The sequence below is a fragment of the Trachypithecus francoisi genome, unplaced genomic scaffold (genome assembly GCF_009764315.1).
Source record: "Trachypithecus francoisi isolate TF-2019V2 unplaced genomic scaffold, Tfra_2.0 Lachesis_group0, whole genome shotgun sequence".
Lineage (NCBI taxonomy): Eukaryota > Metazoa > Chordata > Mammalia > Primates > Cercopithecidae > Trachypithecus > Trachypithecus francoisi.
The window spans coordinates 172,518,562-172,539,675 of record NW_022681453.1 but is presented as its reverse complement, the minus strand read 5'-3'; the positions used below and the strand labels follow the sequence as shown (position 1 = coordinate 172,539,675).

The 21,114-nt window shown below is 43.9% G+C and overlaps 1 protein-coding gene across 1 annotated transcript in view; it reads right to left on the bottom strand.

The window, feature by feature from the left end:
* The window catches only part of NR1D2 (nuclear receptor subfamily 1 group D member 2), a 36,399-nt gene extending 16,536 nt beyond the window's left edge, over window positions 1–19,863 (bottom strand). Inside the window, exons 1-5 of the mRNA XM_033212801.1 lie at window positions 19,540–19,863; window positions 10,335–10,601; window positions 9,039–9,127; window positions 5,324–5,468; window positions 1,364–1,992 (exon numbers count right to left, since the gene is read on the bottom strand). Of these exons, the coding sequence (XP_033068692.1) occupies window positions 1,364–1,992; window positions 5,324–5,468; window positions 9,039–9,127; window positions 10,335–10,601; window positions 19,540–19,555 (1,146 nt within the window). The 5' untranslated portion in view covers window positions 19,556–19,863. The remainder of the gene's footprint in view (window positions 1–1,363; window positions 1,993–5,323; window positions 5,469–9,038; window positions 9,128–10,334; window positions 10,602–19,539) is intronic.
* Between the last annotated feature and the right edge of the window lie 1,251 nt (window positions 19,864–21,114).

Below are 21,114 nucleotides of genomic sequence, written 5' to 3'. Positions count from 1 at the left end.
GCCTTCTAAATGAGGATTAGGTGAGGGAAAACAGGAAGCCAAGAAGTTATTTTAAAAACACCAAAAAGATGATGAAACACACTCTGTATATTCTGTTAGTAAAATCAGCCTTTAAATTTTCACTAAAACCACACAAAATCTAGGAATGGGATGATGACAAAACCATGGAGAATATCCTGAAATCAGAACCCAAATGCCTGCAGATATCTCCTTCATTAAGGCAGCCACTTGGCTAGGCATGGTGGCTCAAGCCTATAATCCCAGCGCTTCGGGAGGCCAAGATGGGCGAATCACTTGAGGCCAGGAATTCAAGACCAGCCTGGCCAACATGGTGAAACCTGTCTCTACTGAAAATACAAGAATTACCCAGGCATGGTGACGCACGCCTGTAATCCCAACACTCGGGAGGCTGAGGCACGAGAAGTGCTTGAACCCAAGAGGTGGAGGTTGCAATGAGCTGAGGTCGCACCACTGCACTCCAGCCTGGGCAACAGAGCAAGACTGTCTCAAAAAGAAAAAAAGTAACTACTTAGCCTAACATAAGGTCCACAGAATCAAGTAACTGCAAGTGACAACAAAAAATTTAATGAAGACTGAGGTAGCGTCAACTATTTCGAAAATGAAAAAGACGACTTTAATTACCTGTCAGTAGAAAATACCAAGCACTATCAAAGGACCTCATGGTTTAAACTGGCAATGGTGTGGTACTGCTGTTTTTGATGAAATTTTGGCTGAATATGAACACTGTACTTTCATGTAGAATGTCGTATTTGATGGAAAAATAGAAAAGCTTGAATGATATGACCAACATTAAGTCATCTCATAAGATGAAGTCTGAGAAAATCCTTAGAAACTAGCCTATGAAATTAAAATACTCCTAAATTTATCAAGCAATAAAACATCTATGTTCTATACTCAAAGATCTTTTAGCATAAAAATGGTTTTTAAAAAAAAAAAAAACCTCCTTCTATAGATATCAAAGAATTTTTAACTATGGCAAGTGAAAACGTTCAGCCCTTTGAGAAAATCCCAAAGCTAGTAAGGTACTAATTAATCAGAATGCTTAAATTTTCAAAGGGATTTCCAAGAATTAAAGGACCAATTGTGCATGAATAATATTTTACATAAAATCCTAATCCCAATCCCAGATCAATCAAATCACATGCTTGTACCTAGCTGGGTGTGAAATTAGGTCATTCATCAAATGATGTTTATTAAAATTATTTGACCTAAAATACTGTACAAAATTAAGTCTGTAAATTTCTTAGGTTTTCTGACACCATCCCAAGTTAGCATATCTCCTAAGTAAAATTTTCAAAGCTTTCCCTGATACAACGTAAGCAAAAAATTGATTTCACTATACCAGATGCATTCTCCCTCCAGTGTTGCACAGGTAACTATTCTTGTTCTCATTCTGAGAAAATCCATCTATCGGAACTCTATCACATACTCTTTGAGTATAAGCATTGGAGAAGTTCATACAATGTCCATTTGCAATACAAATGGCATGCCCATTTGGGTAATGCATTATGTTCCTCCCTTTAAACTGTCCATTGAGATGCTGCTGGCTCTCACTACAGGGAAAATGGCTGCTAAGCCCATTGCCACAATGATCATGATTTAAATTATATTGCTCCATGTTCTTGGGAATCCGTTCTCCTCTCTGAGGCTGCATGCTCTCGGCTGAGTTTTCTCGTTGCTCTTGATTATACATAAAGGTATCCTTGTGAGCTCTAGTCACCATGCCAATCACTTCTTCCTTTGCAAAATCAGAAGAGGGAGGAGAAGAGCTTTTGATGTTTTCTTGTTCCAGTTGGGGCTTGGGTCGCAGCTGTTCCTGAGCTGGTAAGGCTGTCTGTTCATGATGTTCTACTAATGTGTCATTTTGCAAGTGACCACTGAACTGGCTGTTCATCATGGTCTTCATCGCACTTTGCATTTCAATTAGCATCCTCTGTTTTTCACGCTTAGGAATACGACCAAACCGAACAGCTATTGAAGAAAAAGATATTTAACATCTATATTCTAAATAAGACCTGTTTTGTATAAAAGAATAACACAAAATTATCCAATAGCTATGGCCTCTAGTCATACACATAAAGAATGAGTCTACACGTCTCTGGTTCACATTTCTCTAAACTTGCTGGTCTTGATACACCAAAGGAAGTAGGAGAGGGAGAGAAAATTTTCCATTTTCCCCCAAAACAAAGTTAAGGAAATGTATCTCCTAGGTATTTTATAAGCAAAGTCTATGAAAACAGGAAATTTGGACGAGCACAGTAGCTCATGCCTGTAATCCCAGTACTTTGGGAGGCCGAGGTGGGTGGACCACCTGAGGTCAGGAATTTGAGACCAGACTAGCCAACATGGTGAAACCCCATCTCTACCAAAAATACAAAAAGTAGCCAGGTGTGATGGCAGTCGCCTGTAGACCCGGCTATTCTGGAGGCTGAGGCAGGAAAATTGCTTGAACCCAGGAGGCAGAGGTTGCAGTGAGCTGAGATGGTGCCAAAGCACTCCAGCCTAGGCGACAGAGTAATACACCATCTCAAAAAAAAAAAAAAAAAAAAGAAAAAGAAAAAGAAAAAAGAAATAGGAAATTAGCTAATGAAACCCACTTTGAAGCAGACCAGTATTACTTCACAGCTCCTTACTAACAAAGCTGAGGACTGTTCCCAGGAAGGCACGCGTGATTCAGCTACATACATCGATTACCATTAATGGAAGCTGGTAGGTACAATCATTCCCTGAACACCTGGCCCTTGTCAATTCATTTTTGTAACTTTACTCTCAAGATCTAACTGTTAAATTATCTGCTGTCTTCTTTTCCAGCCTCTTTAAAAAAAATCCTTAAAAAAAAATTCCGCAACCAGTAGAAATGCACTTACTGAAAAATAAACTTGGTAGATTTTAATTAAAACCAGTGAAATAACTAAAAATGAGATAAGTCATCCTTTACTCTTTTAGAAGCTAGTCTTAGGTGTCTTGTCTCCAATAATCCTATTGGAGACTAGGAGAAAGAACAGCTTCCTTCTAGTCTAGTATTTATACAGAGACAGTAAAAATTCAGTATACTTGCCCAGAAAGCCTTGTTAATCTAATTGTAGCCTCTGACATTACTGCTATCAAAAACAAACAACTTAATCATGTTTGATACTTTACTTCTACTCCTCCCTTCACAAATGATTGTCAGTTTTATTCTTTTAGGACAATCACAATATCCATCGACTATTTTTATAGCACTAGTACTTTTAGCACTAAAAAAAAATTTTCAGGCAACTGAAAAAAACATCAATTGCTGAAACTTGTTACTCAAGAAACCCTTGACCAGGCATGATGGCTCACACCTGTAATCCCAGCACTTTGGGAAGCCGAGGCAGGTGGATAACTTGAGGTCAGGAGTTCAAGACCAGCCTGGTCAACATGGTGAAACCCTGTCTCTACTAAAAACACAAAAATTAGCCGGGCATGGTGGTGCATGCCTGTAGTCCCAGCTACTCGGGAGGCTGAGGCAGGAGAATCGCTCGAACCAGGTAAGTGGAGGAGGTAGCAGTGAGCTGAGCAGGCACCACTGCACTCCAGCCTGAGCAACAGAGCAAGACTCCATCTCAAAAAAAAAACACGAAACTCCTTATTGCAATACTCTATGTCTGTATCAGTAAGATACTAGAGTAACCTAAGGAATTGCTTAGGTGGGCCTTCCCTAGATAAATACGAAGTTCATTTTTAACAATTCTTAAATAACCCTACTGGTCCCTCTGAAAACCTCATACCTGTTGTTACTTAAAATCACACACACACAAAAATTATTCAAAAAATGAATAAGCATAATAGAAGAGTCCAATCTTACAATAATGTCATCCACAGATAATACTTATAGTCCCACAAATTACTTCAAATTTTATTTTGCATGAGAATAGATCAAGCCAGAAGTGAGCAACTACCTCCACTCCAGACCCTAATGCTTCTTTCAATTTTATATCTCCTTTTCATGTGTTCAGAATCTGTGCCCCAAAAGCACCTTACCATCTCAGAGCTAAGAAAGAGAGAGAATTCATGTAAGAAGAAATGAGATCCTCAGTAATGTTAAGAAATCAAAAACAAAGAGGAAAGGATTGCTATACCGAGAAAAGCTATGGTGAGCAGTTTGGGCTTCTGGTTAAAAACAAAATATAAGTTAAAAAACAATTTTTTTGGCCGGGCGCGGTGGCTCAAGCCTGTAATTCCAGCACTTTGGGAGGCCGAGGCGGGCGGATCACAAGGTCAGGAGATCGAGACCATCCTGGCTAACACAGTGAAACCCCGTCTCTACTAAAAAATACAAAAAAACTAGCCGGGCGAGGTGGTGGGCGCCTATAGTCCCAGCTACTCGGGAGGCTGAGGCAGGAGAATGGCGTGAACCCGGGAGGCGGAGCTTGCAGTGAGCTGAGATCTGGCCAGTGCACTCCAGCTTGGGTGACAGAGCGAGACTCCGTCTCAAAAAAAAAAAAAAAACAATTTTTTTTTGGCCCAGTGCAGTGGCTCATGCCTGTAATCCCAGCGCTTTCAGAGGCCAAGGTGGGCGGATCACGAGGTCAGGAGTTTGAGACCAGCCTGACCAACACGGTGAAACCCCGTCTCTACTAAAAATACAAAAACAATTAGCCAGGTGTGATGGTGGGCACCTGTAATCCCAGTTACTCAGGAGGCTGAGGCAGGAGAATCACTTGAACCTGGGAGATGGAAGCTGCAGTGAGACAGAGTCTCACTGTGTCACCCAGGTTAGAGTGCAGTGGCACGATCTCACATCAGTGCAACCTCCACCTCCTGGATTCAAGCTATTCTCCTGCCTTAGCCTCCCGAGTAACTGGGATTACAGGTGTATGCCATCATGCTCAGCTAATTTTTTTTTGTATTTTTAGTAGATATGGAGTTTCACCACGGCTGGTCTGGAACTCCCGACCTAAAGTGACCCACATGCCTCAGCTTCCCAAAGTGTTGGGACTATAGGCATGAGCCACCATGCCTGGCCATACAAAAAATGTTTTTAAACTCCATCGTTTTTAGGAAAAAAATAAAAAGTAATCAAATTGCATAGAAAAAAAAATGGCTCTTTTTAGAAGTAGTAACAACAACCAACGTTTAGCCAAAATTGTTTCTGGGATGATAATGCTAAAATATGACTTTAATCAATTTGGTGTCCTGTAAAGCATGAAAATGTGTTTTCTGCTTCACCTTAAACACAAGAGGGTTCTTGGTAACCGGCTTATAGCTCTGGTTCATGCTGAGGAATAAAAGCCAAGCTCCACACACTTTAGGAACACTCTTTAAACTAGGTACATACCATCTCTCGACATTCCAACAGACAGACACTTTTTAAAGCGACATTGCTGACATCTGTTCCTATTCATTCTCATTATAGAACAGTTTTCATTCTTCAGGCACTTCTTGTACTGGATGTTTTGTTGAATACTTCTCCGAAAGAAACCCTAAGAACAAAGGAAGATTTACTCATCCATTTAAAAACACCTAAACGAACTTCTTATAAACACTGTTCCCATATCTATCTAGTATATATGACGAACTACAGTCCATACCAGTGTATGACTCGCTATCTGGGAAACACTATGTCTTAGGACAGAGGGAAATACAATGTTGACACACACAATTTAATTCCATTCTTATTGGCATGAGTAACCTAACACCTACCAACCAAACAAAATTCTTCTTCCCTTTAGAGATTCTTTGCCTTACCCAAAGCACCCCTTGCAACAACCACACGACTGTTAACAGACCCTGCCTGCAGTCTGCATTTTCCATCTCATACTTTTATTCGCTACAAATTCCAAAACTCTTGAAGTATGAATGACCTTTTTTTTTTTTTTTTTTTTTGAGATAAGATCTCATTATGTTGCTCAGGCTAGAGTGCAGTGGCATGATCACAGCTCCCTGCAACCCTGACGTCCCTGGCTCAATCAATTCTCCCACCACAGTCTGCCAAACAGCTGGGACTACAGGCATGCGCCACCACACCCAGCTAATTTTTGTATTTTTTGTAGAAATGGGGTTTTGCCATGTTGCCTAGGCTGGTCTTGAACTCCAGGGCTCAAGTGATCTGCCGGCCTTGGCCTCCCAAAGTGTTAGACTTACAAGGGCATAAGCCACCACCACTCCCAACCTGATTGTTTGTTTGTTTGCTTTCTTGAGACAGACTCTTGCTCTGTAGCCCAGGCTGCAGTGCGGTGGCGCAATCTCAGCTCACTGAAACCTCCATCTCCCAGGTTCAAGGGATTCTCCTGCCTCAGCCTCCCCAGTAGCTGGGATTACAGACACCTGCCACCATGCCTGGCTAATTTTTTGTATTTTTAGTAGAGAGAGGATTTCATCATGCTGGCCAGGCTGGTCTTGAACCCCTGATCTCAACTGATCCGCCCACCTTGGCCTCTCAAAGTGCTAGGATTACAGGCATGAGCCACTGCGCCCAGCCATTTTTTTTTTTTTTTTTTTTTTTAAGAGACAGGGTCTCACTCTGTCACCCAGGCTGGAGTACAATGATGCAATAATAGCTCACTGCAACTTCGAACCCCCGGGCTCAAGCAATCCTCCTGCCTCAGCCTCCCAAGAGCTGGGACTATAGACATGTGCTACCACATCCAGCTTTTTCACTTTGTGTAGAGATGGGGTCTCCCTACGTTGCCCAGGTGGGTCTCACACTCCACCTCAAGCAATCCTCCAGCTTCGGCCTCCCAAAGAGGTAGAATTACAGGCCTGAGCCGCTGCACTCAGCCTGAATGACTGCTTAAAAATTGACTGAGAAATATGTTTGATAGCTACATTCCCCTCACTAGAATTGTGGATTACATTAATAGAAGTTGGTCTTTCCTCGATCATTACCTGCTGACACTGGCAAGGCCTACTTATACATGTCAGAAGTCACTGACTACATGTCAGCAACAGGTAAGTGTTACACCACACACCAACAGAGTAGCTAACTATCCAAGGAAAGACAGTTCCCAGCTAGATAGCTACAAACAGCTGCCTTTACTCCACAAACAATTCAAGTACATATTCTGTGATAGGTCTTCAAAGATCTCCAGTTTCATGGTACCAGGGAGGACAGAAAACTCAAGAATGCAAGTACCAAAATTATTTTAAACTGCATTTTCCTTTTATATGACAACTAAACACATTTCCTGAATCTATACTAAGTAGTCATAGGACACAACATTTTTATATTATTGTGATACTGTACACTTGATTTAGATACAAGAGCTGAACTAGACACATTTAAGAGTACTGCACAGATGTGTATTTATCAAGAATACGCAATCAGCCCATTCAGTTTGTGCTTTTATTTTCCAGCTATAAAATAAGAATAATAATGCCTGCCCCAATATTACTTCACATTTTTGTTAAAAAAAAAAAAATATATACATATATATATATATAGAGAGAGAGAGAGAGAGAGAGAGAGAGAGAGAGAGGATTTTTTTTAAACAATGAAAAAAATGCTACATCTATACAAAATACTGACTTGTCTTACAAAGTTACCCAGCCATTAAAAGTAGCAAACTTGGCAGGGTGAGTGGCTCACGCCTGTACTCCCAATACTTTGGGAAGCTGAGGCGGGCATATCACCTGAGGTCAGGAGTTCGAGACCAGCCTGACCAATATGATGAAACCCCAACTCTACTAAAAATACAAAAATTAGCCTTGAGTGGTGGCATGTGCCTGTAATCCCAGCTACTTGGGAGACTGAGACAGTAGAATCGTTTGAACCCAGGAAGCAGAGGCTGCAGTGAACCGAGAATGTGCCACTGCACTCCAGCCTGGGCAATAAGAGCTAAACTCCCTTTCAAAAAAAAGAAAAACTGGCAAACTCACAATTCATTCAGAGCCACACTTGAAAATATTTCCTCTCCCATCATGTATATTCATTATCCTGTTTACTCATATCTTGCCAAACTAGATTCCTGCTTGTGGCCTCAAGTCAGAGAATAGCAAGAACATGTGTCTTCATCACGTTACTTTTTGATACTCAGGAGAAAAGATTGTGCCAAGTTTTTTAAAAAGAGAGAAAGACTCCCTGTATACAGGTAGGGAGGTAGAGACCATCTCACTTGGAATTATTTGACCAATACTCTAATAGCAATAACTGGAAAATAGTCAACTAAACTTACAAATAAACTAGCTTTCCCAAGGGCTCAACTTACATTCAGGATTATTTTACTTACTTGGCATTATTTCTTAACATATCACATATTTTTCAAGTATCTAAGAATTATTCCCAGCTCCCAGTACCTGATGTGTCATTCAGTCAAAGTATGTGATGAGACCTAACTCAAAGTTTGGTTTAAACTAAGTTCCGACAAGGCAGGAGCAGCGCCTGGTCTGTTTTGTTCCTTGTTATTTCACTACCACCTAGAACTGTGCTTGACACATTAATGAATGAGCATTTGGTGCACTTGGTTTAACACAATAAGTATGTTTAATAGAGACAGCGAATCTACTTTGTTCAAAATCTTAAAGAAAAAAGAAATACTTTCACTGAATTAAGACTATTTTTCAGGCCGGGCGCGGTGGCTCACACCTGTACAATCCCAGCACTATGGGAGGCTGAGCGGGCGGATCACAAGGTCAGGAGATTGAGACCATCCTGGCTAACATGGTGAAACCCCGTCTCTACTAAAAACACAAAAAATTAGCCAGGCATGGTGGCAGGTGCCTGTAGTCCCAGCTATTCAGGAGGCTGAGGCAGGAGAATCACTTGAACCTGGGAGGTGGAGGCTGCAGAGAGCCGAGATCGTGCCATCTCACCCCAGCCTCGGCGACAGAGACTCCATCTCAAAACACACACACACACACACACACACACACACACACACACACAAAGAATATTTTCCAAAACAAGTTATGCTTATACACTACATAAAATGCTTAGAACTTAAAAAGAGCAGCTGACTTCTCACTCACTGATTATCAGTTGTGGAAATTGGTAAATCTAAACCCAACTTCTTATCCCAGAATCAGTTGCTTAAAGGAATAAAAGCATGCTTTACCTTACAGCCTTCGCAAGCATGAACTCCATAGTGGAATCCTGACGCCACATCCCCACAGACTTTACACAGTAGAACCATGCCACTAAATTCTAGGACACAAAAGGACATGAAGTAAAAAGCAGGAAGAAACACTGAGTCTGTTTTCTTTCCAATTAGATATTTTATTTCATTCAACTTGTAAGAGCTTTTAAAAGATATGTATCTACTTTCATAATGTAAAAGAAAAATATTTTCAAATCAAAAGTAATCATAATCATAATTTTCTTTTTTTTTTTTTTTAAGACAAGAGTCTCCCTCTGTCGCCCAAGCTGGAGTGCAGTGGCGTGATCTCGGCTCACTGCAACCTCCACACTTCCCAGGTTCAAGCGATTCTCCTGCCTCAGCCTCCCAAGTAGCTGGGACTACAAGCACACACCACCACACCGAGCTAATTTTTGTATTTTTAGTAGAGATGGGGTTCTGCCATGTTGCCCAAGCTGGTCTTGAATTCCTGGGCTCTGCCCCACTCAGCCTCCAAAAATGCTGGGATTACAGGTGTGAGCCACCACACCCGGCCATAATTTTCTTTTAAACACAGTTTACGGCACTGACAAAAACACCTCACAGACCTGGATTTTTCCTTTCCTGATTTTAGAATTACACTGAAATTTTGTAAATTTATTTTTTTTCCAGACCTATCAGCATGATATAAGAAATTTTGTAAATTTAGAGTTACTTTACATCAGACATGCAACCAGAACTAAGAAACCAATTCTCTGGATAACAATTAAGAATTCAGGCAGAGAAGTCAATCAATGAAAGGTGGAAAGGGATGTCTCTCCACAAACAGCTCTGTCAGTTTACTTCACCTACAGGGGCCAGATAGGTCCAAATCCCACTACTCATTTGGTTATCCCAATCCAACATTTCCTAATCCCAAATGTTCCCAACTCCAGTTTCACTAATGTAACCCCTTCCCACAATGAGCAAGTACTCTGTTCTAGAAACAAGACTTAATCCTAGTAGTCCAGAAGAAAAGTAACTGTGAAATGTAGTAAAAGAGGGTACCCTAGAGGGACCAGGGCCAGGCAGAGTACATAACCACGTATCTTGCTCTGAGGCAAGAATTAATGACAGCCCCTAGGTTATAACTTCTAAAATTATCACTGATTTCTTCCCTAACTACAGATGTATGATCACCCAGCAGGGAGTGAAAACTGTACCCAGAAATATAATGGCCCCCTATATGAAAAGCAGATAAAATAAGCCCCATTTGCAATTAATGGCAGCCATCTTTAGAAACCTAAAGTAACTTACTTGTCATACCACTATGACTTTTTGTCATGCCAGGTGCACTCGATTTGCTTGTTTTCATAGAACAATCTATTCGATCATTCTTCAGGATGCCTTCAATATTGGAGAGATCACCATTCTTGGGATTACCATTGGTATCAGAATTAGAGCTATTTGGAGAAGATGGAACAGAAGAGGAGGAGGACTGGAAACTATTCTCAGAACCCTCACTGTGACAAGAGGCAGGGCTTGAGGCTGAGCTGGAAGAACTGATATAGGCAATCACACCTCCTAGAAAATAGGAGGAAAATCACATAATTAGATACAAGATAGTATGTATTTTTTATTTTTGCAAATCTCAACAGCAAAGCCATTAACTTTAGAAATAGGATACTGATTATATGAAATGTTTGCTTACACCAAAAGCAAAACGTAAAGTATTTCCTTATTTCCCATTATTCGTCCTGCTTCCACAAACTTCAAGGCACGTGTAACTCCCACTGATTTAAAAAGGGAGATGGGCCCAGCACACTTGCTCATGCCTGTAATCATACCACTTTGGGGGCTGAGGCGGGAGGATTGTCGCTTGAGCCCAGGAATTTGAGAACAGCCTGGGCAACATAAGATAATGCTGTTTCTACAAAAAAATTTAAAAACTTGCTGCGTGTGGTTTGCACCCAGCACCTCTAGTAGTCCCAGTTATTCGGAAGGCTAAGGCAAGAGGATCACTTGAGCCCAGGAGTTTGAGGCTGCAGTGAGCCATGATCATGCCACTGCACTCTAGCCTGGAGACAGGGCAAGACCCTGTCTCAGAGAAAGAAAAAATTAAAAGTGAGAAGGATTTCACTGGCTTGGATATTCTGAGCACATGCAGACCCTCATACCTAAAGCTTTTCATTTTCCAATCTTTTCCTAAAAGGACTAAAACATGCTCCTAAGTAACTTCATTGCTTAAACAAACTGGTCACAAAGAAATCTGGTTCTGGTGTCTTCTTTGCATCCTCTGTTATACTGTTATCTGACACAATCCTAGAAACAATGAATTTATCATTTGCCTCCCCCAACACTTGGCTAAAAGCACAGGTTAATCCAGAACAGATGTAACATTTAGAATGGTAGATAAGGGATCCTTTCATAGCCCTTGCTCCCACACCTTTCTGTTGCTCCCACACCTTTCTATATGTGGCTATACACTAACCAATCCCTAGTTAAATACTCTCCCTTCTCTACCCCATTCTGCCATTCACCTCTAAGCAGCTCTTAAGAAATCCAGACTCACTCCTTGTTCTTCTGACTCGCTCTTTATAGGTGTTAAAGATGCTGGAAGAATGCATGCTATACCAAAATAACAGTAAGGCTGAAGCTAATTCCCTCTACACAGAGTCATTCTCAAAATGTGATTTGCAATTTTATATAACCTCCACAACCCCTCTGAAAACTGGCCTTGACCTTTTTTTTGTTTTGCTTTTTTTGAGACCAAGTCTCACTCTGTCACCCAGGCTGGAGTGCAGTGTCACGATCTCAGCTTACAGCAACCTCCACCTCCTGGGTGCAAGCAATTTTCCTGTCTCAGCCTCCTGAGTAGCTGGGACTACAGTCACATGCCACCACTCCCAGTCAATTTTTCTATTTTTTTTTTAGTAGAGACAGGGTTTCACCATGTTGGTTAGACTGGTCTCGAACTCCTGACCTGAGGTGATCCACCCACCTTGACCTCCCCAGTGCTGAGATTACAGGCGTGAGCCACCATGTCCAGCCTATCAATCATTTTTAAACAAAAAATCCACACAGCAAAATGCTGAGGCCAAAACAATCCCAAAAAGATAGACAATTCCATTTTCAGGCAATTAAAAAAACAATTTTAAGTCATTTTCAGTTTGTCATGTATTAGATATCACATATATATTTAAGCACAAGTTATATATACTGAGGCTAAAGGAAAGCACACTCACAGCTCTCAAGGGGTTTGAATGCAATCCAGAAGGGAAGATAAAACAGTTGCCTACTACGCCAGAAAACACACAATGCTTTTCATCAGACACAATTTGTGTGTGTGTGTGTGTGTGTGTGTGAGATGGAGTTTCACTCTGTCACCCAGGATGGAGTGCAGTGGTGCAACTTGAGCTCACTGCAACCTCCACCTCCCAGTTCACACAATTCTCCTCCCTCAGCCTCCTGAGTAGCTGGGACTACAGGCACCTGCCACCACGCTTGGCTCATTTTTTTTCTTTTTCTTTTTTTTTTTTTTTAAGTAGAGACAGGGTTTCACCATGTTGCCCAGGCTGGTCATGAACTTCTGACCTCAGGTGATCCGCCCGCCTCCACCTCCCAAAGTGCTGAGATTACAGGTGTGAGCCACCATGCCCGGCCCAGACACAAATTTAACATGCATAAATTCAATGATATGCACTTGATTTGTAAAGACAAAAACACCACTAACATAGACAATTCCATCCATTGTTTTATTCATGAATCCTATGCCTGGAATCAATCATGAGTGAGAGGTGCAAATTTGCTCTTCCCACAGTTAGACTCACTGTCCATATGCTCTCTTGCTATGTGCATCTCACCTTAATTAATCCTGCAATTAATATTTTTCCTGCAACGTGGTCCCTAACTAGAAACCAGCCATCTCAAAGCGTGGGCCCTGGACCAGGGGCATCAGTATCACCCAGAATCTGTTAGAAATGCAAATTCTCAGGCTCTGCTCCAGATCTACTGCATCAGAAACTTTAATAAGCCCTCTTGGTGATTCTGATGCACATCCAAGTTTGAAGAACACTGCCACAAGCCAACAACTTCATCTGTGCTCCCTGGAAGACAAAGTGACCAAGGGCAGTTTTCATCTACCAGTCATCTTAAAATCTAAAAACTCCAAAACTACCAACACAAGAAGAAAGATTGCCAACTTATTTTCATCACCCAGAGAAAGTATGTAAAATACATATCCTCAAAATTAGCTGGTGCTTTTTCAGAATACATGTTTCCAAGGCCCTGCCCAGACTGGAGAACACATCCTCAGGAATGCGCGTTTTCAACAAGCTCTCCAAGCAATTATTTGCACAATGAAGTTTAAAAATGGCTACAATCAGTGAATTCAAACCAAATCGGCCCACAGTTTTAAAGACTGATATTTTCATCGACACAACTGCCAGGGTATCATTAATACCCTGTGAATCCAAAGAGAAACCAATTTAACCCGGAAACCTAGCCAGTGTCATGTTACTGGGTAAAACCATTGTGCTGTCTTTATAAAACTTTAGAGATCTTAAGTTCACATTAAAAATTCCAGGTATTAGCACACAGCTACTTTTTTCACAAGTGTTTCCACTCACAATAGGACACTTTACAAAGACAAATATTCTTAGTCCTCAATGAAATTCCAAAAGATCTCACAGCTACTTGTCTTCTCTAAAATAGTGTCTTAGGTACTAAATTCACACCTAACATCTCAGGAAAATAAAAGATAAGAAAGTGATGTTTTCGCCTGGAAGTAAGACTTTCCTAGGGCCCACATTTTCAGTCATTTATGTTCACAAGATCTGCTGACTACCTTAGCTAAGAAATTCACTTTTAGAAATTAGAGCTGGCCGGGCACAGTAGCTCACGCCTGTAACCCCAGCACTTTGGGAGGCCGAAGCAGGCGGATCACCTGAGGTCAGGAGTTAGAGACCAGCCTGACGAACATGGAGAAACCCCATCTCTACTAAAAATACAAAATTAGCAAGGCATGGTGGCACATGCCTGTAATCCCAGCTACTCAGGAGGCTGAGGCAGGAGAATCTCTTGAACCCGGGAAGCGGAGGTTGTGGTGAGCCGAGACGGCACCACTGCACTCCAGCCTGAGCAACAAGAGTGAAACTCTTCAAAAAAAAAAAAAAAAAGGAAAAGAAAAGAAATTAGAGCTATGCAGATGGCTCAAAAATTGGTTGCAAGAAAATTGATGGTAATTAAGTAACTAAAAAACAATTTCCTTTGCAAAAGCTTCAATATCCAACCTAAAAGAAATTACTGGGCTATTATCAATCCAGTTAAGATCCAATTCCTGTCTTAAGAAAACAAGCATTTGTGCCAGGCACCAGAAAATCAAAGACGATCCATCTAGAAACAGCTGCATTCTCCTCACAAGACCTTCAATATTGATTTAGTTGTCTTGGCATCTATTCTTGCTACTAGACACCCATCTATGAACCTGACTGATAGCAACCCAAATGGGTTAAATTTTAATTTCTTGGAAGATACGAGTACATCTAGTAGTTCCTCAACCTAATGAAGAAAAGAAAGTGAAACTATAAGTCACCACTGGATGTCAAGAATAAACGACACAATTTCATCCTCACAAGAACTCTGTGAATTAACTTTCATTAACTCATTTTTGTAAACAAGGAGCTCGGAGCTCAGAGCTCAGAGAGGATAAGTCAGCCACTAAGTGGCAGGCCAGAGTTTAAAGTCAAGGTTGTCCAATTCCTAAGTACAAACTTATTTGGTGAGAAGAACTGAGCAAGCAAGTCACTTTCAATCTTTCTAAACCTGAGTCATCTTCTATAAAATTGGAACATCTGCCACTTATTACAAGATTGAAATGAAATGGTGTTCATAAGGATTATTAAAGTGCTTTTTTCATACACTGTTTTTGATGATAAAGTAAAAATAGTAAAAATCCCTGAACCAGCAAGTCCCAACACCTCCAAGAAACAGGCAGAATGTACCTCTTTGAAACCTTAAGCTAAAATTAGCTGAGGCAGTCTTCTCTACTTTCAGTTGAAAGGGACCCTGGACCTGGGCCAGGTTCCCAGGCTAGGGCTTACCCAGTGGTCAACTTCAGACAAGCCAAAAGTCAATATCCAACTTTGTACTTCTAGGAAGCACTGATATTCCTGCATATCTTCGGGTCTTCTTACCCATTTTCTAGACTTGTCCATCAACTAAACCCTCCCACTCCTACTGTCCACCAACCTGGAAGAGTATGTTTGACTTCAAGTCATGACTGTACTTTTTTGCCCTGTGGCTTACAACAAAACATTTTATCACCAAGAAGCTTTAGTTTCCTCATCTTAAAAGTGTTACAAGTAATTCCTACTCAAAGGGTAGTAGAGTAGATCTAATTGAAGCATTAAAATTCCAACTGTGTCCTGGGTGTCAGGGCTCCAGAGAACAGCACGGTCCTTTCCCTAAAATGCCTTATAAACCAACTGGGGAAACACCCATGTTATCAGGAGCAATGCTTCATACAAACGATTGTGAACTGCTGAGGATCATACTAAAGAGGGCAGAGATCAACAGGGGTAAACATATCCAAAGTGGCAATATCTAAGTGGGGAATTGAAGGGTGTGTAAATTATCAAATGATGTTATCATATAAGAGACATTTTTTTAAATGGGGTGACACAAAAATAAATGGTGTGGGTGTTTTTCGTTTCTTTTTTTTTTTTTTTGAGACGTAGTTTCACTCTGTTGCCTAGGCTGGAGTGCAATGGTGTGGTCTCAGCTCACCGCAACCTCCGCCTCCTGGGCTCAAGCGATTCTCCTGCCTCAGTCTCCCAAGTAGCTGGGATTATGGCTACCCACCACACCCGGCTAATTTTTGTACTTTTAGTAGAGACAGGGTTTCACATGTTGGCCAGGCTGGTCTCAAACTCCTGACCTCAGGTGATCTGCCCACCTCAGCCTCCCAGAGTGCTGGGATTACAGGCGTGAGCCACCGCGCCCAGCCAAATGGGTCTTATTTTATAAAATAGATGTTATTTTAATCTCCACGTAAATTACTGGAGAAGGAGGTCAAGGTGTAATCTGATGTCTGGAAATAAACCAGCATGACTAAAGAAAGGACTGATGAAACTGGGAGGCCCTGCGGATGACTATCCTTTTCCACCAACTATAACCTACATATATCACCGCAAATTGAGTGGGGATCCATACACATGCGGTATCTCCTTCAACCTCAAGAAGACAGGACACTAAGTTGTACATAAATCTTCAAATATTATGCAGGCTAAAATATATTATAGCACAGTAGTTAACAGTTTGTGTTCCCAAGTAAACTTCGTGGATTCAAATTCTGGCTCTACTACTTGCCTGGGTAAGTTATTTAGCTTCAATTTACTTAGCTCCTCATCATTAAGATGGTGGCAACAGCATCTTCCTTCATGGAATTAACGTGAGGAACACACGTAAAGGGCCTGGCACATAAGAAGCTGATGATTTTTTTTTTGTCATCACTATACTAGAAGAGTTCCATCAAAATTGTTCAAACCAAACTAACCCTCCCTACACATTCTTCACCTCATTTTTTAATGTGTCTTAAGGATCCAGTGGTTTCTTTTTGGTTATTTCCACACTCTTTTTGAGTCTCTTAACTGTACTGACCAGTCCAGCAACTTCTTACTTCAATTCTGGCTTTTCCTCACTCCAAGGAAAGATTTCTTTGCCCCACCTCTACAACTGTTTTCCAAGTTTTTCACTCCATTGTTTTCACACATTACTCATGGGGAGAGCAGACACAGAGATGTCATAAAGGACAGTAAGACTACATCATCACTGGTTGAATGTTTGTCAAATGACACCAAACTAGACGGAAGGGTAGAGGTGTGCCACACAGCACTGAATCTGGCCCCACCTTGGTCAATGTTTACAAAAATTCAAAAGTTAAAAGGCCTTTTTTTTTTTTGAGACGGAGTCTCACTCTTGCCCAGGCTGGAGTGCAGTAGCGCGATCTCGACTCACTGCAACCTCCACCTCCTGGGTTCAAGCTATTCTCCCGCCTCAGTCTCATTGAGTAGCTGGGATTACAGGTGCCCACCATCACGCCCGGCTAATTTTGGTCCGTTTAGTAGAGAAGGGATTTCACCATGTTGGTCACGCTGGTCTCGAACTCCTTACCTCAGGAGATGCGCCTGGCTCAGCCTCCCAAAGTGCTGGGCTTACAGGCGTGAGCCACTGCGCCCGGCCAGTTAAAGTGAATTCTTATTAGACCTCTCACTTACAGATAGATGGTAGAAACTGTAAATATGGTGGGTAGCAGCTTATAACAGCTTTGAACTTAAGGCCAAATGAACAAGAGTAATTTTAAGAACGATCATCGTAAATTCCTATACTTCAGGTCATGCAATTATCTGCACAATTAATGAAATCTAACTTCATAATAGTTCACGTGAAAGGTCCTAGTTGATTGCAAGGTTACTGAGAGTCAGCAAAGCAATATGCCAAAAAAACTAAGCCTGCCAGAGAATTCATTTGCAGCAGGATCCAAGACAAAGAGGGCAACTTGGAACTTGATAATTATCCAACCATTTCCACAACAGCCTGTTCACTTCTGGGTGCTCCATCCCAAAGGGCAACAAGAATGATGAGTGATCTGAAAAAACAACGCTGGGCAAGGACCAAGAGATGAGAACTGCAAATGGAAGAACTGAAGGGGGAAGGGGATGGTCAACAGGGAAGGGGATGGATGGTCAACACTCATCCGGAAGAATTTTTATAACGTGTAGCTCCACAAGGTAAGATTTTGAACAGCGAAGTACTGGAAAAGGGCTCAAACCAGAGAAAAACTTCCTAATTGAGCCAGCCCTCATGAGGCTACTAAAGCTACTAGAATTCATGCTAAAGGGTAGGTTAGAAGAGGTTCTCCCTGATCACCTCTAAATTCTAACTTGTATAAGTTTAGTTCTATGATAAACTCGTAAAATTTTTTAAAATGCCCTCAAAGACTAAGTAGGGTCCATTAGGTAATTAAAACACAATTAGATCCAGATTTTTGTGAGGTAAGTTAAAAAAAAGTAAATAAAGTTTAAAAATAAGTAAATAAAACACAATTTGAAAATGACTATTTTTACTCTTGGTGAAAAGTTCACAATACACTTGTTACCGAGGCAAGCTTCTTAGAGGCGCATTATAACTCAAAAAATAAAACCTGGCTGTTTCCATAACCTCACTTACTTCAGCTCTGCCCCATCATTTGGGGCAGACAAAAGGAAGGAAAGGCACCCTACTGTTCTGTTGCAATATAACAAAATGTGACAAGAAAAATATTTATAAAGCCAAATTCTCTTGATCAGACTCAGGAAAATTCAGCGACGCACAGGTTTTTTGTTTTGTTTTGTTTTTCTTAAATGAAGACTGGCCAGCCTTACATACAGTGTTGGAGTCACCTAGGATCACCTGAGTCATCCTGACCGTACGTGAGCTGAAGGCTCAGCTCTGGGTACGACCCGTGTACAGGAAAATTCCAGCCCCAGGGGACCTGAAAGCCGTTTTTAAAGACTGTGAGTATATGAGACAGGTCTAGAGGAACCGTTTCCTAGAGGAATCGGGTTTTTTTTGTAAACAGTGAGGCGGCATCCTAACAGGGGCGGTGCTACTCAGTCTGCAGGGTGTCGCTTGGCATCGAAGCACCTCGGAGCTCCTTCGAGCGTATCCCTTAGGGAAAGCCCCAAGCCTTCCCCGAGGCGCCTCCTCCGGCCTGCAGCACGCCCTCGGCCCGCACTTCCTCCTCGGAATCTGCAAGGTGTACAGCTACCAGCTCGTCAGGCGCCGGTTCCCTTGGTTCGCGCGGGGTCCGCGCCTTGGGGGTCACCTCGCAAAAAGAGCTTGCGGCGCCTGGCGCACTGCGGTGTCAGCGCCCGCGTCGGGTCCCCCTCGCCGCGGGGCTCAGCGGGCGCGCACGCGCGGCCTCCTCCGCAGTGTGCAACCCCGCGGGGGAGGAGGGAATCGCGGCTACGTCACTACCCCGAGGCTTCCAAGGGGGCGGAGCCTCCCGGGAGGCTGCGGCGCTCCCAGCCAGCGCGCGCGCGCGCGCGCCCGCCCCCACGTGTCCCTGCGGCCCCGGGGAATGTGGGTCAGGAGCCGACCGGCCTCACGTGTCCCCGCCCGCCGCCGCCGCCTCAGCGCCCATTATGTAATGCCGCGTCACGCGCCCGCCCAGCCAACCGGCGCCCGGGCGCCGCCGAACGTAAACACAGCGCGCACGTGGCTCGCGAGGCCGGGCCATGTGAGGGGGGGGCCGGGTCGGGCGCCGCCGGGCCGCGCTGCGGCTTTGCAGGGAGACGAGAGGGCGGGCGTGGGGCGGCCAGGGGGGCGATGGAAACTGAGCCAGAGGCGGACACGCGGCGCGCAGCAGCCCACGCCGCCCCACCGGCCATGGGGACACCCCCTGCCGCCGACCCCCGAACTGCCCCGCGGGTTCCGAGCGCTCCCTCCGGCCATCCCCCACCCGCCGCAGTCCGGCTCTTACCCGCATTCACCTCCATGGTGCCCTCGCGGAGGGGGCCGGGGCCGCCCGCTTCCCACAGAGGGGGCAGCGCCGCCGCCGCCGCCGCCTCAGCGCCGAGCCGCCCCGGGCTGGAAGCAACGGTGGTCGCGGAGCCCCTTCATGGGCAGAGCGGGTGGGGCTCCCGGGCCCCAGGCCGCGCAGCGCAGAGCAGGCTGCAGCCAGAGAGGGTGGCGGCGGCCGGCGAGCGGCGCTCCTCGTGGGGTCCCTGACAACAAAAGCGGCGGCGCGGCGGCTTCCTGCAGCCAGCGCACCGCGGCGGCGAGGGCGGCTGACGGGGAGGGCAGCAGCGACCATGTGACCCGCGCACACACCCCCTCCCTCCGCCCGCCCTCGGCCGGCCGCTGCGGCGACTCCGCCCCGCCGCTCCCCTCCCTCCCTCTCTCTCTCCCCTCCCTCCCTCTCTCCCTCTCTCCCCCTCTTCCCTCCCTCCCGCTCCCCGGCTCCCCTTTTCTCCTGCTTTCCCCCTTCTCCCCTTCCTTCTTGCCGAGCCCCTCCTCTTCCTTCGTTTTTCCCCTCCGCGCCGTAAACCTCTTATCCGTTTCCCTCAGCCACATATTCCGTCTTCCTCCTCATCTCTCCCCTCCTCCCGGCTGCTCTTCCCGCCTCTAGCCGCAGCCCCCTCCACGACCTGCTCCCAGCCCTGCCCCCCAACCTGGTGGCTCCCAGGTCAGAGCGGTGGCTTGGCGCCGAGCAGAGGTGCTTCCCAGGAACCCGGCTGACTCGGGCTTGCTCAACCCCTGCGCCCTCGGCCCCGCTCCCGCCCGACCGACCTCCAAACGGTGGTCTTTGAGGGCACAGACCCTTCCCTTTCCCTCTCCACCCTGTAGGTGATTTTATCCAATCTCATAGCTTAAGTAGACCTATGTTCTGGTGATTCCCAGATTTATATTTCAAGGCGAGACCGCTCTTCTAATCTCCAGATTCTTTCATCCAGCAGCCCGTTTGATTATGCCCCTTTTTTGCATCTCAGATTTTAGACGGGTGTACGCGTGTGTCCGAACTCAGCTAATGTGCAATTAAGATCTGGGCATTTCACCTTGAATGTAAATTTCAGATCAAAAGAAAAAAGCTAGAAACAAATTGTATGCGTGCTGAGGTGAATTCTGAGGAAAGTGCATTGATGCCCGCAATTTAAAAGCATTACTAAAGTAAGATGGGCTGATAGAGGCATGAATAGATGATATAGTAAGATGTTAAACTTAAGCAATGGGGATATGGATGTTCCTTGTAAAATTCTTTCCAGTTTGCTCTGAAATTTTTCAGTATAGAAAGTGGGGGAAATGTCACGTGGAAGACATAATTACATGTGCAACACCCTATTTCCCCACCCCCAGGTTTCTTCACCGTATCAATATTTACTATGTTGGTAAATCTGCAAGTTCCTGAAGGCAGCAAAATTATGTTTCTCTCCTAACACTCTCTCTCACTGCCTTTTATTCTCCATTCAATCCATTAGCAAGTCTGAGCTATTCTACCTTCAAAATATGTTCAATCCGTGTTTCTCACCGTTGGCATTGCGAGAGCAAACCATTCTCT